Source organism: Gymnoscopelus braueri, assembly GCF_963280865.1.
Source record: "Gymnoscopelus braueri genome assembly, chromosome: 15".
NCBI classification, from domain to species: domain Eukaryota; kingdom Metazoa; phylum Chordata; class Actinopteri; order Myctophiformes; family Myctophidae; genus Gymnoscopelus; species Gymnoscopelus braueri.
Genome location: NC_137620.1, coordinates 19,955,227 through 19,981,287, shown reverse-complemented (window position 1 = coordinate 19,981,287; position 26,061 = coordinate 19,955,227). Strand labels below are relative to the sequence as shown.

The 26,061-nt window shown below is 39.7% G+C and overlaps 1 protein-coding gene across 1 annotated transcript; it reads left to right on the top strand.

Annotated features, from left to right (window-relative positions):
• Positions 1 to 296: 296 nt before the first annotated feature.
• Positions 297 to 2,011, top strand: LOC308101411 (zinc finger BED domain-containing protein 4-like; the record flags this gene model as incomplete). Its single annotated transcript, XM_080450832.1, has 2 exons — positions 297 to 1,021; positions 1,120 to 2,011. The coding sequence occupies 2 exons, from the start codon at positions 297 to 299 to the stop codon at positions 2,009 to 2,011; spliced, it is 1,617 nt and encodes a 538-aa protein (XP_080306958.1).
• Positions 2,012 to 26,061: the final 24,050 nt, after the last annotated feature.

Sequence of the window (26,061 nt, the reverse complement as noted above, 5' to 3'; positions counted from 1 at the left end):
GAAGCTTGCTAGATAAAGACTTTATGAAGTAGTTGGAATAAAATTAATTATAATTTATTGAGAATATATATATGAAATTAACAATAATATTCATATAAATATAAAATGTTTGAAACAGTAAAGTGATTATTTTTTTATTCTTGTTATAGATGGCTGGGAAAGAAAGAGTTAAAAGCAAGGTGTGGAATTATTTCACATCAGTGAATGATGAAGTCACATGCAAAATATGTGAAAAGACGGTGAGCCAGGGTGCCACAAAACGTTCACAAAGAAACACCAGCAATTTGTGGGGCCACATGCAATCAAAACACAAAGAAGAATATAAAGAGGCCCATGAAGACAGAGTGGTCCAGGAGAAGCAGAGCACCAAACAAAAATCAAGCCAGCCCACTTTGCTTCAAGTCATGGATCAACAGACAAAATGGTCAAAGGATGATAAAAGATCAAAAGCCTTTGATAGACTTATCTTGGAAATGATCGCCACTGACATGGAGCCATTTGGAATTGTCGAACATGTTGGGTTCAAGAGGTTGCTGGCTGCAGCAGAACCCCGCTACACTTTAAAGAGTGAAAAGTTCTACAGAACAAATATGCTAGATAAAGTTTTCGAAAAGGTTCAAGAGAAAGTAAAGAACCTCGTTGCAAAGGAAAATGCAGGTGACAAAATGTCATTCACAACTGATTGCTGGTCAGGCTCCTCAGAATCCCTGATGAGCTTGACTTCACACTTCATTGACAATAATTGGGAAAGACAGCAAGTCATCCTAAATATTAAGGCAATGTCAGGTTCCCACACTGGAAGATACATTGGCGACACATTCTTGGCAATGCTTGAACACTGGGGTATAGAGAAGGAGCGTGTGCTACTGGTGCTGCGGGACAGTGGGTCCAACATGATTAAAGGCATGCAACTAATCGAAGTCCCTGATTGGAGCTGCTGTGCTCACACTCTGCAGCTGGTCATCAATGATGGCCTTGAAGCACAGAGAATGGTTGTGGATCTTCTTGCAAGGCTGAAGCGGTGTGCCACACACTTCAATCATTCAGTGCTCGCCAAGCAAAGGCTTCACAAAATTCAATTTGAACTTGGCGTTGAACAACACTCCATACTGCAATCAGTACCAACTCGGTGGAATTCGTCCCTCCACATGATCAAAAGGATGTGGGAGCAAAAGCGTGCACTGCAGTTTACTCGGCTGAGTTTGGGCACTTCACAAATCCAAGTGCTGAAGAGTGGGACCTTGTCTCAAAGCTGGTTGACACTTTGACTCCATTTGAAGAAATCACCTTGGAAATGAGCAAATCAGAGGCCTCTGCTTCATGTATCATTCCTAGTCTGGCTGTGCTGAAGCGGCTGCTTCAGCCAGAGGGACCAAATACCAGGGGCATTCAGACCCTAAGGAGCACCATGCTGAAGAGCTTAACAAAGCGGTTTGAAAAAGCAGAGAAAACAAAAGAAGTGGTGTTGGCGTGCTTCCTTGACCCTCGCTACAAGAACCGTCCCTTCTCATCAGATGTGGTGCTTAGCGAAGCCAAAGCATGGCTCATGGAGGAGTCGGACATGGACAGCCAAAGCGCAGACAGTCCAGAGGCAGAAAGCTCCACAGAGGCAGATACAGATACAGATGGAGGAGGGTCAGGAGACCCAAAAAGATCAAGGGTGGAAGAGGTTCTGGAAGACCTTTATGCCAGTGTAATGTCTTCAGAAACGGAGCCAGCTTCAGCCAGAGGCACTGGTGATGAGATTGAGTCCTACCTCAAAGAGCAGGTCATTGACAGGAAAAGTGGAAACCCCCTTGAATGGTGGAAACAGAACAGTGGTCAGTACAAAACACTGTCAAAGATGGCCAGGCGATACCTCTCTGCACCACCCTCATCAGTTCCCAGCGAGAGGGTGTTCAGCACAGTTGGGGGCATTTATGATGCAAAGAGAAGCTCACTTCTAGGTCACAATGCTGAAAAGCTCTGTTTCCTGTATTATAATCTGCCACTGCTTGAGTGGCAGTACTAGTTCATTTGAGATAAAGAATAGTTGACCTGAGCTGGCAAACAGCAACATGTTTTGTTTATTCAACAAACTTATTATTTTGTAATGCAGCTTAGTAGAGACTGAGAACTGTTAATGGTGCCCCAGCTGTCAGACTGCTAAAATAGCAGGGTTTTGTGTGTTTTCATTCAACTTAAAAATAGGTCAATGCTGCAGAGTATGCAAACATACTGCAAGTTTACAGATAGTTTTATAACTTTTATGTTGAAAGGATTTTGCCACATGTGTAGTTTGTTTACACTCTATACCGTAAAGAGTCAGGGTGCATTGCATATTGAAACCAAGGCAACATGTTTATGTTTTTGATTTCATTTGATTTCATCCTTAAAGGGGTACTTCACTTTAGGGCCGGGGACACATTTAAAAAAAATATTAAAAATAAATGAAAAAAGTTATGGAAAATTCATGGCCCCCTCACGCATTAGAGTGTCCTACTAATGTGTGAGGGGGCCATGAATTTTCCATAACTTTTTTCATTTATTTTTAATATTTTTTTTAAATGTGTCCCCCGGCGTGAAGTGAAGTACCCCTTTAAGCCTTTTTATGTGCCAAAACATGCTTTATGTTTATTTGTATAGAGACTGAGAACTGTTAATGGTGCCCCAGCTGCCAGACTGCTAAAATAGCAGGGTTTTGTGTGTTTTCATTCAACTTAAAAATAGCAGGTCAATGCTGCAGAGTTGCAGAGAATGCAAACATATTGCAAGTTTACAGATAGTTTTATAACTTATATAAAGGATTTTGCCACATAGTTTACACTCTATACTGTAAAGAGTCAGGGTGCATTGCATATTGAAACCAAGGATTTGATTTGATTTCATCCTTTTTATGTGCCAAAACATTATTTATGTTTATTTGTATTAATGTGATTGCATTTTATTTAAATGTTCTCAATCTTCAATTCTGACACTTTAATAAAAAAAACAAAGTTTTGAAGTTAAGAAGTTTTTGAAAATTATTTTTTATCATTTTATTTCATTACAAAATATCGGTCAAAAACATCGGCAATTGGTGGTCCAGAATCTCCAAAATCGTTATCGGCATCGGACCCAAAAATCTGGCATCGGTCGGGCTCTAGTTCTTGCCAGTGCCAAAAGCAACCCAGATGTCTGCAGCTGGATACTTGGCGAGCAGGGCATGGAACTTGCCGATGAGGATAACGACAACATCCGTATCCACAGTGCGTATCAAGCAGGTAGAACAGCCATGTTCCAGGGCATCAGGCAGGTGAATCACTATCCTGGTGTCGGCCTCTTCATGGTTACATGGCAGCATCGAGTGGCTGGTGTCTGTGCCGACCACTGTGATGCCTTATGTGATGAAGACCAGCTTGCCCTCTGGCCAGGCAGTGGATGCAATCTTCCCAGAGAGAAAGGCAAAGAGTTCCTGCTTGTTTATAGGATCACACAGGAAATCTGACCAATTCCCCGGCAGCTTGTTCTGACCAGCCACCTTCCGTCGTATCCCTTTGCCTCGCTTCTCCCTTGTTGACTCTTTTATGCTGCTGGTGATGTAAGTATCCCAGACCACATCAACTCTTTTGGAGATCTCCAGGTGTTTCATGATGTGGGGAACAAAGACACAACTGGCATATTCGTCAAATGTGGTAATGTTGGTAGTGGACAGGAAGTGCACCACAGCAGCTCCATCGAGTACTTTGACATCAAACGTAGCTGGAGGTTCTTCTTGTGTCAGAATATTTAGCAGATCTGACTTCTTTCCCAGCCGTAGTTTCCCTCTGTCAGATAGAGAGGGAGGGTATGGATGGTTTTCATGTTTAAAGAAGGTGCTCATGTTCCCCTCTCTGTGTTGCGTGGCTATATATAACCGGGAGAAGAGTGCCACATCATCCTTCAACATTGAGATCTGCCCTGCCTGCTTGGTCTTGATCTTGAGTGTTGGGCATCTGAAGAGAGGCAGTGAGTTATTTTTGATGGGCTCATGAATGGAGTGTGTGCGGTCCATGATCACTGTCTTATGGTACTTGTCGTACTGTTCTCTGCCCACTGATTCCACAGTGCGGACTGTGTTAACCACTGACTCGTCAATCACATTTCGTGTGTCCAACATTAGAAGCTTGTGGCGATCATCTAGGAACGGATTGCCCATCCCACTGATGGTGTGCACAAGTGCTAGTGTTTGCTCTTTGAACGTCTTTTGTGTAGCCATTCCTTCTTCATGGTGGTGTTGTTTATTTCCTTTTTCTAAAACATACTAACTCATACCAATATGCTGTGCATAATCTAGCCGACACATACATTTTAATACAATTGTGTTCATATATGGCCAGAATCAACCAAATTATCTAATATTGGCAGAATTAGTCACTTATTGATATTCCCTATAGTTTTATTGCATTCCTTGTCCCAGAAAATGTATATTTAGACACCAAGATTGACATTCTTAGGGCAGGTACAGACTGTAGGACTTTAAAGTGGTCGGGGAGTCGTCTGATCGTTAAGCATTACACACTGCAGGAGTTTATTTCTTGAAATCGGCTGTCATATATCGTTGTGGTTTTCACACTATACGATTGATCACCGACTAGGGATCACACACTGTAGGATAGTTCACTAGGATATATCCAGACCCGATACATACATTTGTTTTTATTCCAATTCATTTTAACCGACGTCTCATGAAAAAAAAAAAAACGTGCACAGCTCCCGTGATATGCGCGAGACCGAGACAGGACGCTATTGATTGTTGAAATTAAATCATTAATTCTCTATTTCTCTGTATGTATCTCTCTCTCTCTCTCTCTCTCTCTCTCTCGTTTTTTCTCTCTGAAACAAGAAGAGAGCTCAAGAAAGCTTAAAAGTGCGCAATGAAACTCAGTAACAGCGTTGCCATGTCCGCTTATTATAAGCGACTTTGGGCTTGTTTTTCTGTAGAGTTGCTTGTAAATATTGGTTGTTGCGGGGTGCGTTTTTTGGGCTTATTTGTGTAGTTGCTTATTTGGCCTTGTTTCCTAATGTTGTTTAAACCAGTGGTTTAAACAACACATAATATGTATTTGTCCGCAGACCCCCCTTCTGTAAATATGTTGTGCCATCATAGACCCCCATACAAGATTTGTGTGGATTTGGAAAATATTCCAAGATTTTTCTTTGAAAATAGCTGCGACGCGTTGTGAGCTTGTAGATCGGCTATTTTCAAATATCCAATGTATTTGTAAATATGTTTTAAGTTCTTGTTTTCATAGACCTGGTTGCTTATTTCTCTCGCAACATCTGGCAACGCTGTTCAGACACAGCGTGCACATGCAGCACACACACACACACACACACACACACACACACACACACACACACAGAGCTCGCTCTCGCTCTCGCTCTATGTCTCTGTCTCTCTCTCTCTCTCTCTCTCTCTGTACAATTCCTCTAAAATAAACAGCCCACCAGGCTCGCTCACTCTCTCATTTTGTTTTATAATGTTAACTTAATACAGGACTGGACGATAATATTGCGGTAGGGACTGTTTGTTGTGGTCAGATCCAGCGACGCTCCCCTAGCCACGGTGGCTGTAATGTGCTCTCATTGGCTGTAGCGTGGATCTCCTCGCAGACCCTTTCATACTGTATGATACTGTCCGATCTCCTGTCTGCGACAGGGCCGAATAACTAACAAGATAGATATTTGAAAACGGTCGCAAAGCCATCCCAGAGCAGATGATCGCGGCCAGATCGTGTCGCTATGCCTTTCACACACAGCGAGCATTATCTCGCCGATCAAAGGCCGATCTGCGTCAGATCGGGAGGTTTTGTCGGCGAGCGCCAAAAAAGGTCGCAGACAGCATTATCGGACCAAATGTCCTGCAGTCTGTACCTGCCTTAAGTGGCTTGGAAGCTGAGATATTCGCACTTATAGATATTACATGGTGGCCATCTTTGCAATCCAAGATGGCCGCCTTCTGCCATCTTGATGACGTGGCTACCCATCCAAAATGAAACTTATGGTGATGGAGAGCATGTAGAAAAAATTTGGCGCTTTTGTGAGCCGTGTCCACATTTTTCAAAGATCTGGTCTTAAGCATCCTCACTATAAGAGTCTAACAACAACCTGTCCCACAGTCCAATATTTAGCTGATGATAGCTAGTTATTAGTTGTTTAAATTAAAATCCAGATGTTATCATTGTCACATTGACATACTGGTTGCTTTTGGGCAGTCAACTATAGTATGGTGTCTTGTCTCATACGGCCAAAAGGGAATAGTGATCTTTATAATAATGCTACCTTATAAATACACCTTGAAGTACAAAACTGCTTTCCAAGAACTATGTATAATTAAGAGATTCACTGAAAAATAAATCCCAACAAACTTATACATGTATAGATTATACTTCTACAATACAGCTTTCACATTCTTCACAAGTTTCACTATGGCATGACTTACTGACTTGTGTACTGTACACAGACAGACCCTATTCTGGATGACTTGACCTTCAGCCATGCTGTAAAATGTCAATATGTTTTTTTCTATCCCACTGTATGCAAATTAAATTACTCACCGATTCTGGTCATGGTGACTGTATCACTGTGTTGAGTGTAGTAAACTGGTTCTCCTCTCCCTCCCATGCACCAGTAGACTCCTCCTTTTGACACACTGATTTGTCCTTTACGATCTTGCTTGATCCATGACTTTGTGGTATCTTGGTACAATGGTTGATACCAGTATGTCCATCCAGATGACCCCTCCACAGAGCAGGTCAATGTAACACTGCCCCCTACAGGTATGTCTGTTTGGTCAGCTTTCAGTGTGGCCTTTGGTTTATCTGTTGTTCAGATTAGGAAGAAAAATTGTAACTACATCATGCACTTCCTGGAGAAACCGTGCGCTAGCTTTCACCATTAGTGGAATATATTTTAAAAATCGTATGCACTGACTAAATAAGAACCATTTTACTGAAATGTACATTTAAAAACATGAATACACAGAGTAGAAAGAGAGCATCTGAGTGGATTGTCCCTTTTAAAAGTAGATGAACTTTAAACAGAATTACCATTCATTCATTCATTAACCCATTCCAAACCCATACCTAAACTAAACCATCTATAAAATAATACCTAAACTTAAACAACGTTTTAGCTCCCCTTAGGGGTGGGGCTCTATGGCTTGGATATTGGTTGGGAGGATGGATGCATCTCCATCAACTGCTGATTTTGATGAAGAATTTTTCCTCTTCATCTTTTTCCTTTCCTTGCCCAGCACAATGTAATTGCTGTTCACATAATATATGTTAGTATGTTATGCAGACACTTTTACATTGTTGTACCTACTCTCTTTCCTGTAACTGTGCACGCTTGAGTTACAGTACATGAAAAGTACTACAAATCCTATATTCTGTTGTAATTACGAAGTGACGAATCGATACAAATGCTGATAGAAACATTGTGATGTGATTTGTTGTGAGCTGTCAACAAGGTGGAGGAATGGAAGCAGTTGTGTGAAGAAAGCACAGTATAGAATCATCAAAACTACAGAGTATCCATACCTTTAAAAGTCATAGTGATGGGATTGCTGAATTTAGATAATTGATGGTCATGTTTGCGATGACCTCTACACTTGTATTGACCGCTGGGATTCTTTTCAGAAGGACTTATTACATATTCATGTTCTCTGTAATTCTTGATTTCGTTAGAGTTCTTCCACCATGTGTACTCCCAGACCGAGCCTTGTCTTTCCTGTATCGTACACCTCAGAGTAACAGTCTCTCCAATGAAATTCTCAGGCCAGTGAGGGTGCTTGCTGAAGACAGGCACAGGTGCCTCTGTAGAAGTAACACATAGTTAAGTTGAGTAATACTTTATTGATTCTTGTGGGTAAATACATTTTCTGTATTCAATCCATCCTCCTAACTATAAGATGGTTAATAGCAGCCACTGAGGAGCACCTGGGCACTACATCCAACTCTAAGGTCACCCTTGGTCAAGAAAGAGCACTGACCGGAGCATGTCCCTGAATACCTTACATGTAATTCTGGAGTTCTAAACTCCACACAGAAAAACTCCACATTCTTGCTATGAGGTAGCAATTGTTACATTCAGTTTGACAATTAGACCCATATTTATCACTTAACCCATTTTGGGCGGGAACCCCTATTTTTTAACTATACCTTTCAAGTTGCAGTATATATACAGTATATAGCAACATATATTTTTTTTAATTTTTGAATACATATTTGAAGTTTTTCAGAAAACTTAGGTAAGGATTTAGAAGGCGCTTTTAGAATCGGCCTCAGGTCTAAATGGAGTTTCTATATGAATGAAACCATAAAATATCTACATTTTAATTCAAACCAAATGCACATTTTAATTACACAATTACAGTTCCAGCTATGACTTTTTAGGAAGCTGCTTAAACCGTTTCATTGTTAGTTTTTTCATAAGAATAAAATATATATATAGCATACAATTTGTAAAAACAGTAACTCACCAGAGACAGTGATATGAACTTGGTTGCTGTTTTGTGTGTAGTATGGTGGGTTTACTCTCTGTCCTCGACACCAGTAGCTTCCACTCTCTGAGACACTGGAGGGCCTGAATGTGTAGGTTGACTGATCTGTCACATCCAGTTGTCTGTTGCCTCTGAACCAGTAGATCTTCCATGAAACTCTACTGTCCACAGTACAGGTGAGGGTCACACTATTTGATGTCAGTACACTTGTTCTGTCTGCCGTCAAAGTAGTTTTTGGTTGCACTGCTATTTATGACAGAGAAATAAAATAGAACTGTGAGCCTCAGTATTTCTCCCAACTGATATAATATGCACACACACACACACACACACACACACACACACACACACACACACACCCACACACACACACACACACACACACACACACGCACACAAAAGCACGCACACACACGCACACAACAAATATGATTATGAGTGAATAAACATAATAGATAGTAAATCAAACTTCACCTTCACTGTGTCCATAGGAGAGGAAGCTACTCAGCACTGAAATATATTTGATAAGATAATATTAAGCTAAGCATAAATATCTGCATTTTATTCCTTATAATACCAACATAGACAACTACAGTTGACTCAAGTTCAATAACAACAAATAACAAACGACAATAATTTGTCGATTCTGCTAACAATTTTATTAAAAGCAAATAAATGATGACATCATTAAATGGTGCCATCTTATAATGAGCATTAGTGAGGACTGTTAATATGAAGATACGTTTGAAAATGGGTGAAGTGCTCCTTTAAGTATGCAAAAGTACCTGCTTAAAAAAAAACTGGTCTAGTTTGCAATAATATTCTAATATCCATCAAATGTTTTGCAACTTCGGTAATGTGTAAAAAATGTTGTTGAAATTATAAAGTTGAAAATATTGGTGGAGATCCTACATTAAAAAAGTACAACATTGGTTATATTGACACAATTTTACTGTTAGCAGCTTAACTTTAACACAATTGGGTTTAAGTACAGCCATGTATTCCTTCATAGAAATGGTTAAAATACTAGATCAATAGACCTACTAGTAATAATAGTGATATACTCACAGAGGAGCACATAGGGCAGCGTGTGCCCCATCCTTTCCTGAGATGAATGACTCTGAAAAAACTTTTCTACTTCCTATGCAGTGAGCTGTAACTACTGCTGTGTGAAACAGGGAAATAAGAGAGAGAGACGACACAGTGTGATGTCTCATACAGTAAATGATTACATCACTTGATTTACGAGGAATCCAATGGATAATTTAATATTTAATATTTTAAGATTTCAAGATTTTTTTCATAAGATTTATTGTATGTACAATAACAGACTATGATGACTTGACTATGACATCAACAGATAAATAAATATATAGTTTTTAAGAGAAGATGTTCTGCGGGACATTTCCTTTTTTCTCCACATTAGCTGTTCTCTCCTGTGCACCTGTCCAAGTGCAGTAGGTGTGCAAAAAGACATTTTAGAATATGCGAAACGGTGAGTGAAATCAGTGTCTCCAGTGAGAAAATGAGGAAGATTCCAAGGGCAAGTTGCTGTCAAAGACCTCATGGTTGATAAATGCTGGGCCTATTGTTTAATACATATTGGGAGTCCAGTGTGATGTGTTGTCACCCAGAAAACCCATTCAAACAGGCGTTCCTTACATTCACAAGCCCTGTTACCTCTGTTTTAGTATCGGTGTGAAGTACTACAAGATTATGTTATAGTTTTTAGATTTGGTTATGAGATACACAAACTGTAGTGAACATTAAGCCTGAAACGTCTGTTTATTGACTTATTCTATAATGATTAAATTGTTTACATTCAACAGCATTATGAACAGCATTATGAAAACAGACTATAAAATAACCTACATAAACACTGAAGACTAGGCTGGAATTAGAGTCCTCACTGTCTACAAAGGAAGCAGTCTGCACAACCGAACGCCCCCACATGCTATCTGGATGTTTTTCAATTCACACCTTTTCTCATATGTTCTGCCATTGTCACACCACCCTACATTTATTTCCTGTAGATGTTGAACAATTCTACCCTCCTGCCAACTAATACTTGACTTCAGCCTTTAACTGCTTTTCAGATGTTCTTTGAGCAATTTCCCCTCATTCTACTGCTACTTAAATTTAAGTTAGTGATGCCGCGGGTCAGGGTTTTTTATGAGCCGTGGGTCCCGCATTTATTAATAATTTATAACTTGGTTGTTCATGTTGTCCTGGTTGTTGTTGATAAGACAAAAGAGAAAGGTAAAATAACAATGGAACTGTATGAATTGTAATGCTATGATCAGCTGTGTGATGTAGGAAAAGAAAAGGTAAATGTACGGCTATAGTAATATGAGTAGATTGAAGTGTAGGGGAGCCATGCCGTTCAGCGTAGTGACAAGCAGCAGGGTGATGTAGCTGTGACTTGGCAGGTGATTATTACGGTAGGTCTCAGTAGGTTCTGGGTGGGGCCATAAAACAGGTACAGTAGGTGCAGCAGCTTTGGAAAGGCAAGGCGCAAGTCAATGGAATGTACGTATATATGCAGTCTATTTTATTAACTCCAGGCTGTGTTGTATAGGTGAGCAGTTGTGATGTTGTGGCAGTAATGAGCAGAGCAGGGTAAATGTGTTTAATGATAAGCAGTGAGCACTGGTTGTGGCAGTTAATAGTGTTAGTGTCTAAACTGACATATCTATGTACATTAATCAGGGCATTGCATTGCAATGCTGTGCATGTAAAAGTTATGTTTTAATAATAATGAATTGTATTTGTAACACACTTTACATTTAAAAAAATTGCTACAGGGTGTAAAAGTAATAGTAAAGGCCAACAAAAAACATCGTCAACACATAATGTATACAAGTAGTGCAGTTGTCTGGGCCTGGAGTAGGCAAAAGCAGACGACAATAGCAAGGACACGTGTGGTTGGATGTGCATCCTGTTGTGGTTTGCTCATCTCTTCTCTGCCTGACCATGATGTCCTGTGTTGTTAACACTAGTGTGTCTAAGACAAAAGAGAAATCCAACATACATTAACAAGCTTTGTATCTGAAGTTATTGCATAGTCATATTTGTTATGATAACTTTTGGAATGTAGTAAAAGGGTAAAGCGTATGCCTGTTTCGACAGACTCAACACAGAGATTGCTGTCAAAACCCTGCCATCATCAGACGACCATTTACCTCCACCTCTGAGGTCAGGTCCTCTCTAAGAGTGATACACAAAGTAGCCGGCCCCGACGACATACCAGGACGGGTGATCAGAGCATGTGCTGACCTGTTTGGCTTGAGTGTTTATTAGCATTTTGCTGGCCCTAGTAACAGTGCCAACATGCATACAACAACAATCCAATCCAAACAATCATTATAAATGAGTAAGTTGTCTGAATGATTATCATCCCATTGCTCTCACTCCTATCATAGTGAAGTGCTTTGAGAGACTTGTGCTGAACCACGTCACCATCCCCTCATATTACTCGATCCACACCAGTACACCTATTGTTCCAACAGGTCAACCGAGGATGCCATCTCCACTGCATTTCATCTCTCCCTCACTCACCTCATCCAGAGGGACAAGAACATATGTGTCCAAATACTATTCATTGATTACAGTTCTGCATTCAATACTATCCTCCCCTCTAAGCTTGTCACAAAACTACACCATCTTGGCCTCAGCTCAACACTGCACCTATACTACCTATTCACCAACGACTGCGCGCCTGTCCTCAAATCCCAACACAATCATAACATTTGCGGACGACACTGCAGTGGTAGGCTGGATATCTGACAACGAGACCACGTGCGATAATAAGCTATATGTTCCTCTGTCTTCACATCGTTGAGGACCTGAAATGGTTCCTAAATACCTGTTCTTTGATTAAAATGGCCCAGCAACACACACAGAGGGACTGATTGAACACACGAGAGTGCAGGCAGGGCCTGTGGGCCATTCGGCAGTGTGAGACTAAACCAGTTGTGGGTGTGGTATTCTGTGGTTACGCTCTTGGGGAGAGTGTATTGTATGTAATGTTATTTGTGTTTTTGGCATAACTGAGTGAAGTGTTGGGGTTGTGTGTGCACTGGTGTTCAGTGGCTTGTACCTTGGGAAGGGAATGTGTTTGAATGTTGTGTTGTGTTTGCCCATGTGTCCTGAGTGCCCAGTCATGTGTGGGCAGACTGTCTTTTTACTTATTTTCAACCTTGCAGTAGCAACATCTAGCCCATGAGTGGCGCCCTCAAGCCATGCTGGGGGGAACACTCAGCAAGTAGCCAGGGAGGGTCTGGAGGGCTGCAGCAAAGGGTCCTTTCTTGCTCTGCTAAAAGGCCCGGCTAGTCTGAGGTACGGTTTGCTATGAGGGAATAAGACGAATGAGGTGGGATTGGGGCTCATGCTCAGTCTGTTAGCATAATATATATTCATCCCTTGATGAATATCTCACTGAGTCTGAGACTCAAAAACTGTTAATTTAGAGTCTTTTTTCTTCCCTCCTTCAAGGCCTTAGTGTCTCAGTGGTATTAAACAGCTTGTCCGCGGGCTGCTCAGTGTTCCCACTCCAAAGGAAATACCTCTCGATTGGGGCCGGCATAAAAATACAATTGTATTGTCTGCAAGTCCTCAGCTATATGGGGGTGAAAGCCCAGGGCACATACATATATGATATGTATAAGTAGGGTCCATGCACACATCACTTTATTATCCTTTTTCTTCTCTACTATTCTTAATTGTTTTTTGGTTATTTTTGGTGCTGTTGAACAACCAAAAACAAATTGTAATGTTAAATGTGGGGGTTTAATAACTGTGTGGATCTCAGAATCGATCTGTGTTGCTTATTTTTTATCAAGGTATAATGCACAGCTGCAGTTGTTGCTGTGGCTGTACCTCCTTGAGGGCCCCCCTGGCGTTGGTCTGTCGGTCTGTCGGTCTGTCTGTCTGTCTGTCTGTCTGTCTGTCTGTCTGTCTGTCTGTCTGTCTGTCTGTCTGTCTGTCACTGAAGGAATACTTGTATTTATGTTTGCCTACACAATGATGTTGCAACAATACAGTACCTGTCCTATAGAAATTATTTTCCACTCTTAGAAAGACTTGTTTAGCTATGCTATGCTTTACCTACCAACCTATACAAATTATTGTACACACACACACAACTTGTCATACAGTAGCATCTGCTTTATGTGATGGACAGCCGAGGTGCAGCACTTAATCAAACTAATCGATTGAATCGATTATAATAAAAGAAAATCAATAAAAAAGCAGAGCTTGTAGATTGTCTATTTTTGTGCGACACTGTTTTATGACAAAGTATAAATGTGGTTAATCAGACTAATCGATTTACTCGATTATGAAAAAAAACTATTCAATTTTTTTGTGTTGATATTTATATATTTTTAATTATAAACAAGCACTTGTCGATTATTTGATTAATATAAAAAGTAATTGATAGAATAATTGCGAGGAAGATAATCAATAGTTGCAGCCCTATTGCAAAGTGTGTGGTATTAACTATTTAAACTATTTATTGTATTATATGAGTGACATGCATTTCACCTACCTCTCTTCTTCTTTGCTTTGCCTTTGTTTTGGTGGTTAACCTGGGCGTAAGTCACGTCTGGTTCTCCTGATCCTTCTACAACACACAAGTCAGTGTTCTTTTAAGCCGTGTTTTGTCATACGGAAATTACTTAAAATCAGAAACGTTCTGAAGCTCCCAGTTATGATGGTGTGTAGTGTGAGAAAATTAGAGGAGGGCGGGGGTAGTGAGTGTTATGACCCTGCCATAACAGCCTGTCATAATCCCCATGATCTCAATCTCTCTAAAACGAATATGGGCCTCCACTCCCCAAGCTCCTGTTGAAAGACCCTGGCTCCTTTAAATCTGTTCACCCCCAGCCCAGTTGTGGCCCGCTACGGACAGGTGCCACCCCCAGCCGTAGGAATACATGCAGTGACAAATATCACCCTCCCTGCCCGGCTTCCTTCCCCCCCCTGAACACGGGCCAATTGTGTCTGTGTCTGACGCTCGACAAAGCCGGATACACCATGGTGGATTCGAACCCAAAACCTCCGTGGTGGTGGGCAGGCAATTTACCACTGCGCCACCCGAGCGCCCTCTATAGTAGGTAACGTAATGTTTTTGTCTTCTTTTCTTTTCTTATTTATTGTCTCCGCCAGGCCAAAAGGCATGGCGAGAGAGTATGTTTTGCACCCTGTCTGTGTGTCCGTCCGTCCGTCCGTGTGTCCTTCTGTCTGTGACCAGTGGATCTCCGGCACCGTTGGCCCGGTCACTGCAAAACAATTCAGATTGGCTTGTTATAGCACCACCAGGAGAACAATTTGTGCAAAACAATTTTTTTTATAGTACTCCTACAGATTTTGTCCAAACATCACACAAATTGGTACACAGTATCTCTATAGTCATGTGATCAACACGGATCTGTTTGATTTTCCATATTCCATCCTGATTGCCTAAGATTGGCTTCCAAAGTTTGCAGGATTGGTTCGTTTTGAAAAAAATGCCTCAAATCATGAACGCAGCATGCAATTTCAGTGACATTTTGCACGCACATTCCCACTAGGCCGAGGAAGAAATGCCACCCTTTTCACATTGGCCTGTTATAGCGCCACCAGCAGGTCTAATTTAGCAAAACACATTTTTGGAACAAAATGCCTCAAATCATGAATGCAGTGTCCGATTGGTGAAAGGCCTAAGAAGAAATGCCACTCTTTTCACATTGGCCTATTATAGTGCCACCAGGAGGCCACAATAACCTACCTGACCTGGCGGAGACCTCGGAGGAGCACTTTTTCTAGTTTATTTATTTGGCTCCTCTGAAGTTGACAGACACAAAAAAAGAACTGTAGACTGACAGACAGAATACAACATAACCTTTATTTAACCAGGAAGTCACAATCGGATTAAAAACTTATTTTACAAGTGAGACCATGGCCCAGAGAGGGCCACAGCAGTATAAAAACAAACAAAAACAAGCAACAATAACAGAATTACTCAACAATTAGGCTGCATAAATAAAAAGTACTAAAATCTAATAAAACAACATAGTATAAGGGTTTAAAAACAAGAGTAATTCTGCAATCCGTATGATTTAGTTCCTTCATGAAATTCAAGCCCCGGACAAAATTTCTACCACTAAGCTAAGACGGAATGTGCACTTGGTAAAGGAAGGGGAGATATTGACCTTTGAGCTTCTGGCAATACCACTTGTCAACTACATAGTAGTGGTCCTCCCAAAGTAGGGAGCCCACCTCCAACCACTGCATATATGTTAGTTATATTGTATTAACATACTCTACCATACACATTGGTCAAATTAAGGTTTTATTCACAAACAATACTTCCGCAATACTTTGGCTGTTAATTCAATGTCTAAATAACTTGCAATTCAAGAAGTAAATATTATTCAAATAGTAACTGAAAGGTGACAAATAAAGTAGTACTTCAAACATTCCCATTTAACTATTTATCAAATATAGATTATTATAAACATTTATTTACAACTATATAGAGAAATAATGCAGGTCCTTTTTTATTATAGAATCCTATCTTTTTTTCCCTTTCCCTTCACCAATCATCAGTCAGCTTTACATTCAGTTATAATAAAATCATTAGCCTGATTTAATTACCTTAAAATAGAAATGTTTACTACGTAGGCCAACAACAAAAGCAAAAATGATTGAGAAAACGACAATAAAATACAATGTCTAGTCTTCAGCATCAGTCTCATGGTTTCTCCTAGTACAAACCCCCTTGTTTTTGACCCCAAAAACAATCTTGTTTTTGATTTCTCATGGACCAATACCACCAAATCCCTCTTTCATAGGTACCAAGAATGTATATATAACATATTGCATTTGCACTGCAAGAAATATATATACAAAAAAATATACTAAAATACAATCTATCTGCTCAAAATTCGAAAGTGGTGTGTGACCATGTTTCTCCTGGTAGAGTGTGTACAACTTGTCATTATGCTTAGTCAATGAAATATATATATTTTTTAAAATATATATATATTTTTAAAAGCACAAAAAAATAATTACTGGTTCTACTGTATAGTTGTGATTGGTTGGGGCAGCCTACAGCCCACACATAAAGTTTACAACCTACTGCCGCCTCTACAGTTGCTTTTATGAGTTACTGTTATTCTGTAATGAAGAGCTAACAGACCATGTACAGTACCTTGTAAAAATATTTGTTCTAATTATTGAATGGGTCATGGCAATTATGGGTGGACTGAGTCACCCCCTCTACTGTACAGCATCTATGATTATCACTGCATTATGGCAGATTTTCCATTTGCAGAAAGACAACTGCATATCGGCTCAAGGGCTCTTGCAATGGTCTGTATCTATACAAAAATAGTAACCAATTTATCAGATTAATACTGTACATTTAACCTATAATATCTTGGCTGTTGGCTGTGTGTGAAGTTTTATGGCCAAGGGAATGTGCTATAGGGGAGAGCTGTCTGCCCTTTGTTTATCTATTTTGTTTTGCATAGCACACAATGTAACTTTAAGACTGTTAAATGAGTTCAAATGGGATTCAATATGTGTGTCTGACTCATAATGTCAGTGTGGATATAAACACAACTCTGCTTCTTCCATGTTGTCTTCTCTTTATGATGTTTTCCTGACATCTTCATCCTGAAACAGAACAGCATACAACTTACAACTCTAACCCACACTGACTGTTATTGATTAAGATATCATTCTGGTGGCAACTTGAACTTCTATGAAGAAGATATACTTACCCTTTTTGGTTTGACCTGAGAATCAACGCTATCTTCAGTTTTCTCTGGAGCTGGTCATTCAGTGAATTTAAAATAGTACACAGAAAATGTTAGCAGAAAGTGTAAAAAGTGCATTAACATTTAAACCAAACTGATTATCTCAGTGTGATTGCTCAGCTTCAGTCTTTAACCATGTGGCTGTGTCTATGTCTTTTCAGGATTAGCTGTATATTATTATGTTTCAATGCAACAGATGCATGACATTGTAGGTGAATATACATTTTTTTCACCTACCTTTCTTCTTTGACTTGTTTTTGGGGTTAACCTGGGCGTAAGTCTCATCTGGTTTATCTGCTCCTTCTACTGTATAACACAACACACAAGTACACACACACACACACACACACACACACACACACACACACACACACACACACACACACACACACACACACACACACACACACATATTGTAAAAATACGCTATTACGCTATTGCAAAAACGCTGCTAACTTTGCTCAACGCCAGCACAACGTCACATATTTAAAGTTAGGGCAACATACATAACTTTAAATATAACACATAAGGAATCAGATTTTTACATACAGTACTACAGAATAAGCAACAACAGCCGAGGTCTAACACTTAATCGAACCAATCGATTTAATCTATTATTTAAAAAGGAAAAATCAATCAAAGAAAATTAATAAAATAAAATAGTGAAAATAGCCGATCTTGTAGTTGTGAGCTTGTAGATGGGCAATTTTTTGTGTGACACTGTTTTACGACAAAGTATAAAAGTGGTTAATCAGACTCATGATGTACTCGATTATAAAAAAATCTATTAGATTTTTTTTGTGTTGATAAATAATTTATATAGATTTGTAATTATAAACAAGCGTGTCTCGATAATTTTTTTAATCTAAAAAGGGATTGATAATCACTAAGAAGAGATAATCATAAATAAATAAAGACAGAGTGTAGTAGTTGACCTACACTATTTTGTTAAGTTCATAGACTGATTTTGCAGGCTCTTAGACACAATTAATTGTATGTGAGTTATACATTTCACCTACCATTGTTCTTCTTTGCTTTGCGTTTGCATTGGTGGTTAACCTGGGCGTAAGTCACATCTGGTTCTCCTGATCCTTCTACAACACACAAGTAATTCAGTGTTCTTTTAAGCAATGTTTTGTCATATCTATGGAAATGACTTAACACATTGAATGCCAAAAACGGTCCGGACCGTTTTTGAGGGTCCAAACGAGAAGTGCCGAAAACGGTCCGGACCGTTTTTGACCCAATTCTATTTTTATACATGTGGGCCACGTGGGGCGCTAAAACGAAACTTTGACATCACCCAAGCAGTTTCTGAGAAGAAGAGGCTGGATGTGGCTCCATGTCAAAAATCCTTCCGGTCGGCGTTTTCAATGTTATCTCCTTGATTAAAAGCTTAATATCTCCATTTCTTTTTAATGTGGTGGAAACGAGCCGTTTTCGATCGGCGATCACGCTGCAATGGAGGGTCGCGTTGGAAATATTATTGTTCCAGGCGTTAGTCGGGACCCTCCGCCGTCTCGCACGCACGCTTTGTTTACATGCATTTCCGCGTCAGGGCTTCTCACAGCACGAAATGTATAACGCAAGTGGATGGAAGAAATGCTGGCACTCAACGTATAATATTTTAATAAACCTCTGGCACCCAATGTGTTAACATTCGAAAAGTTCTGAAAAGGTGACAGAATGGATCAGTTCGACCTGCAAAACCATTTGACCATGTGACTAATGTTAATTTCCCACATAATCAGTGGAGTTTTAAGATTATAGGCTACATAACACAATGTACCTGTGGCTGATCCAGTCTTCACTTCAGGATACAAAGAGCTCTCAAGTGGATCAGCAGGCGTCTCTGTGGAGGAAACTCTCTTTTAGGAACACTTGTATTCATGTTTAGCTATGCTATGCTGAAGCTACCGATTGTACACTGTTATGAAGTATGGTGGCCAGATATGACAATACTAAAATGTCTTGTGCTTCATTATAGTCTACTCTATGCCTTCATTCCTGCTGAATTGCAACTGTGAGTCCCTACTGTGAGGACACCTGTTGACTATGCAGGTCTATTTACTACTCAGTTCAGAAAGAAAAACATGTTTTCACCTGTTGGTATAGCTTGTTCAGCAATATCATTAAGAAACTAGACGCGTCGCAATTCTGGGAAATTGCAAAGTGTGGTTGCGCCGACGCCGGTCGCAGATTGCCGCCGCCGGGACTTGAGGAATACGCTTGGAGGAATACCTTCGGAGGCCGCGCGACGTGCCATTCGAATTTGGTGCTGATCGGATCCTGCGTTCGTGATACATGGCGTTTTGATTTTAAGAAATAGGCCCCTCCCACTAAATAAATAGGCCCCTCCCACAAATGTAACGGACCAATCATATTGTCACATCATTCCTGAGATCACCTGCTTTTCATTTTGAGAGGAGTGATCCCCCCAAAAATCATGTTTTTGGATCAAACGGTTACATTTTGCGCATTTGTGGCGCCCCCTATGGATCAAAGTGGAAATGCTTTTGGAAATTTCTTGAGTGAACCACCCTTGACATGTGATTAAAATTTGAGATTGACCGGACGTTTCGTTCGTGATTTTTGGCATTTTTGGTAAAACGGGCCCCTCCCACTAACTTTGGAAGCCAATTATGGACGAAAGGTAAGGATTATTGAAATCTGCAGGAAAAGAAGTAAAAAGTGTTTTAAAGAAAATTCAAAATGGCGGAACATTTATCCTGACGCAAATGGGCGTGGCCTATATGGGGAGTTGCGTCGTGACCCAAGGAATCTAGGAAAAAACATTTTTATTTTACAACCTACGGTTCAAGAGTTATAGGCCAAAACGTAAAGTGGGCTGTTACAGCGCCACCATGAGGCCTACTGGTGTAATTATTTTTTCAATAATTTCGGACTAAATTATGAACCTTCCCTCCAAGTCTTGTAACTGTAGCCCTTAAGGTTTTTTCATTTTCCCATTAAAGTGGATGGGGAAATTTAATGCACTAATAAATCAATATCAATTAAACTATGTAACCAATCTCTTAGCAAAGTACAAGCACACGATTCCCGGTGAAGCCGGTCATTTTGACATATGGCACGAAATTGGGGAAAAAAAAGTTTATCTAGGAAGAATAAAGAAAGTAGAGTACTATAGTCTGGTTGCCCTGTTAGGGCAACCACACTAATAACCATTTATGGACCCGTCCACCAACCAAACCTCTGTCTATTTGTGTTCTCCTGTTATGTATATATAAGGGAACCCCTGACCTGTATTAAAGAGGCTTGCATTGCACATTTCAGTCTCCAGGAGCTCCTGATTTTGTTATTAAATGAATTGATTCAATCCACTCTGATCTTTTGTGGGGATTACTTTTTTGGGTCCTATTGAAGTAAGGTATACTTATAATTCCTGCCACTACAGAAGGCACAGCCTGCTTTATGTGATAGACAGTGTGTGGTAGTTCATCTACTTTATGACGGCTGAGACAAAATAAAAATGTATGGTGTTATTTCCTCATGTGCATGAGTAACACGTGACAACATAGCTCACACAAGCACCCACTCATACACACCCAATGTGGGCTGTGTTAAAAAAAAACACTACTATACAGTCCATAGACTCCACCTTAATTATAGTTTATATTCATTTCATTTATTTATTTTTGCTCACCCTTGTGTTTCTTGCCCATATATTTTTGTTCAATCTTTGAGTATGTTGCATCACTGGACTCAGCTGTAGGCTCGTCTGAAAGAAAGAAATAGACATCCTTAAATTAAATTACCAGTTCAAATCATCTTCTCCTAATCGTATTTCATATTTATTTCATGATTTTTTTGTTTGCCCACCCTTGTGTTTCTTGCCCATATATTTCAGTTCAATCTTTGAATATGTGACATCACTGGAATCAGCTGTAGGTTTGTCTGAAAGAAAGAAACATAGACATTCTTAAATTCAATTACCAGTTCAAATCATCTCCACCTATTAATGTCTATGATTCTGTAAAATCTAACAGCTCCCTCTTGTCGCCTTTGATTGTTTCATAGATGGTGGCATCACCTAATGGTAAAGGAAAGTAGAGAGGCTGACATGATCAGTGTCTTTACTGTTACAGCCGTTGGTTGAAACTATCTGTACAAACTTTTGTTTTGAATGGATTCAAGTAGAACACATGTTGAAACCACATGAAGCATTATTTCTTGTGGCAAAACAATGCCTGTTTTGTAGCTGCTGATTGATTGGTTGGTTGGTTGAAGTACAATTCTCAAGCAGTAATGTTAGTGTTACTGATCAGCTGTTATGTGACTGATCGATTGTGATTGGTTGAAAGGCTGACCATGCTGACGTTGACGTGGGGAGTGTCCATCATCTGCACTTCCTCTCTGGTTGGTCATCTGGTCTGAGTCCTGATTGGTTCCCTGGCACTTGACGAATCTATTCCAAGATAAATATTTAACAAGATCTTCTGTGGCCAATGTTATAATTAAGATAAGAGATGCACACACACACACACACACACACACACACACACACACACACACACACACACACACACACACACACACACACACACACACACACACACACACACACAAAGGGATGACATTAAGGTGTCAGCAGTCAGTGGGGGACAGCCCTAGAAACAGAGAGCTGTACCTACCTGTTCCAACATGGATCTGTTTTAAAAAGAGCAAAATATGTTAATTAGTGTTTTACACTACAAGCCAGTCTTCTGCTGTTCAGTGTGTGTAGGAGTACAGGACAATTTCCCGGCTTGAGTTTTTTAAAAGGTGCAATCCTTATTTGAGTGGTTCTCACCATTGAATGTTCTGTATCGATACAACAGGAGCAGAAGGATGGTCAGTAGAATCACAACAAGAAGTCCCACAATCAGTCCCACTACATGTGAAGAACTCTGTTCCACAGATCCAGACACTGAAGGTTGAGACAGTACAACGGCAAGGAAAATAGCAACAACAAAATCTTTAAATTTAGAGTATAGTATAATGGTTCAAACAATAGTTTGAGCATTTGAGAAACCTGTGAGACCACTGTCATGTTTGTTATTGTGTAATAGTTAAATACCAATAGTTGGTACTAAGTGTAATTCTTCCAGAGTAAAGCCTGATTTTTCCTCATTCTTACCCTACATGTAACACAGAAGTATGACAAAGTAGGTGTTATGCAAATTATTTGGTGATTTTATTCATTTATTGTTTACTGTTTGACAGGACATGCTGTTGAAGATATTGATGTTTCATGCATTTCCTGGAGGCTGCACAAAAGATAATTCACAATATTTTCTGTGTCGCCTAACTGAGATACATTCTGACTTACCTAACACAGTCAATTTAACAGCACCACTCCACCATGTTGAAGACTGCAGGTCATTTGTGGGACGGCCCTTACACCTGTAGTCTCCACTGTGAGACTCTGAGACACTGTTGATCCTGAATTCAGCTTGGTTTACTGGTCTGTCTGAAGATGAACTGGTTGTTTTCCATTCATAATTCCACTCGGTGTCACCTCTCCCTTGTATCTCACACTTGAGAGTGATGGTCTCTCCACTGAATATCTGAGGCCAACTGGACTGCAGGATCACAACAGACCTACTGTCCACTTCCATTAAGAAATCCAAATTAGAATGCAATATATAGATACATATAGATACATATACTGTAGAATGTATACTGTATAGAATTATCTGGTTAGAAGCTTGATTCTAAACAGAACAAAACATAAGAGTCTAACAACAACCTCCCTGTCCTCCCTGTCCAATATTTAGCTGATGATAGCTAGTTATTATTAGTTTAAATGAAAATCCAGATGGCATCATTGTCACAAGCTGCTGGTTGCTTGTGGTCAACTATAGTGTGATGACAGTCTTGTCTCCTACGGCCAAAAGGGAATAGTGATCTTTATAAATATATGTATGCTACCTTATAAATGCACCTAAGTACAAAACTGCTTTCCAAGAACAATGAATAATTAAGAGATTCACTGAAAAATAAATCTCAACCAAGTTTTACATGTATAGATTATACTTCTACAATACAGCGTTCACATTCTTCACAAGTTTCACTATGGCATGACTTACTGACTTGTGTACTGTACACAGAGAGACCCTATTCTGGATGGCTTGACCTTCAGCCATGTTGTAAAAATGTGCAATATGTTTTACTTTTTTTCTCCTCCACTGTATGTTTTTTTGTTTTTGTTTTTAATAACAGTAAATTAAATTACTCACCGATTCTGGTCATGGTGACTGCATCACTGTACTGAGTGTAGTAAACTGGTTCTCCTCTCCCTCCTCTGCACCAGTAGAATCCTTCTTTTGACACACTGATTCGTCCTTTACCATCTTGCTTGATCAGTGACTTACTGGTACCTTGGTACCATGTTTGGTACCAGTAGTATTTCCATCCAGATGACTCCTCCACAGAGCAGGTTAGTGTAACACTGCCCCCTACAGGTATGTCTGTTAGGTCAGCTTTCAGTATGGCCTTTGGTTGATCTGTTGTTCAGAATCAGATTAAGAAGAAAAACGTTAAACTACAACATGCACTTCCTGGAGAAACCGTGCGCTAGCTTTCACCATTAGTGGAATATATCTTTAAAATCATATGCACTGACTAAATAGGAAAACCATTTTGACTGGAATGTATATTTAAAAACATGAATACACAGAGTAGAAAGAGAGCATCTGAGTGGAATATCCCTTTTAAAAGTAGATGAACTTTAAACAAAATTACCATTCATTAATTAACCCATTCCAAACCCATACCTAAAGTAAACCATCTGTAAAATAATACCTAAACTTAAATGACTTTTTAGCTCCCCCTAGCGGTGGGGCTCTATGCCTTGGACTGTGGTTGGGAGGATGGATGCATCTCCATCAACTGCTGATTTTGATGACCCAATTAAGCAAAAATGTCTGCTTGAAGTTGGACATAAGATATAAAAAAATTCTATGGCTATATTGTCAAGAAAAAATTCCTCTTCATGTTTTTCCTTTCCTTGCCCAGCACAATGTAATTGCTGTTCACAGGCAGCTGTTAGTAACTATGTTAGTTAGTATGTTATGCATACATTTTTACATAACGTTGTTGTACCTACTCTCTTTCCTGTAACTGTGCACACTTGAGTTACAGTACATGAAAAGTACTACAAATCCTATATTCTGTTGACGAAGTGACAAATCTATACAAATGCTGAGGAAAAAACATGATGTGATTTATTGTGAGCAGTCAACAAGGTGGAGGAATGGAAGCAGTGTGAAGAAAGCACAGTATAGAATCATCAAAACTATACAGAATATACATACCTTTAAAAGTCATAGTGATGGGATCGCTGAATTTGGATAATTGTTGGTCCTGCTTGCGTTGACCTCTACACTTGTATTGACCGCTGGTATTCTTTTCAGAAGGACTTGTTACATTTTCATGTTCTCTGTAATTCTTGATTTCATTAGAGTACTTCCACCATGAGTACTCCCAGTCAGAGGCACGTCCTTCCTGTATCGTACACCTCAGACTAACATTCTCTCCAATGAAATGATCAGACCAGTCAGGGTGTTTGCTGAAGACAGGCACAGGTGCCTCTGTAGAAGTAACACATAGTTAAGTTGAGTAATACTTTATTGATTCTTGTGGTTAAATACATCTTCTGTATTTAACCCATCCCCCTAACTATTAGGATGGTTAATAGCAGCCACTGAGCTGGCCCTGAGCTGCACCTGAGCACCACATCCAACTTTAAAGGGGAATTTTGGACCAAGGTTTGCTTACCTTTTCTATGATGTTATGATATCTTAGGATGAATGGTACAGTAGAAAAATGTCATAACTCCATCCCTGGTCCGCCACAGCTTAAAACGTGCGCCAATAGGCCTTGCGTTAGATCGCGTATTTTAATAGCTTTTTTTTTCTTTTTTTCTTGGTGAGATCTGACCTTCATAGTGACAGAACACTGCAAAAAAGAAGGGGAAAAAAACGGAAGTCTCTCTAGACGAGATTGAAATCTCGAGATTTCAATCTCGTCTAGCGAGACTTCCGTATTTTTTTGGGTGGCATAGTGTTCTGTCACTATGAACGTCAGATCTCACAAAAAAAATATATATATTAAAATACGTTATCTAACGCAAGGCCTTGGCGCACGTTTTAAGCTGTGGCGGACCCGGGATGGAGTTATGAAATGTTTCTACTGTACCATAAAAGGTAAGAAAACCGTGGTCCAAAATACCCCTTTAAGGTCACCCTTGGTGAGGAGCACAGACAGGAGCATGTCCCTGACTACCTAACATGTATTTCTGGAGGAAACCCACATGAGAATATGTAAATTCCACACAGAAAAACTCCACACTCTTGCTATGAGGTAGCAGTGCTAACCACTTATCCACTAAAGAACAATGGTTACATTCTGTTAATGACAATAGACCCATATTCATCACTTAGTCTTGATCAATTTGAGTGAAACCATAAAATGTCTAAGTTTTAATTTCAACTAAATGCACATTTTAATCACATAACTTAAAGCTGAAGGTAAATAGGTAAAATATTATCTTTGAACAAATTACAGCTATGAGTTTAGGAAGAAGCTTAAACCTTTCGATTGTTAGTTTTTTCATAAGAATAAAATAAGTATAAAGCATACAATTTGTAAAAACAGTAACTCACCAGAGACGGCAATATAAACTGAGTTGCTGTATTCCGTGAGGTCTGGTGGGTCTCCTTTCCCTCCACGACACCAGTATTTTCCACTCTC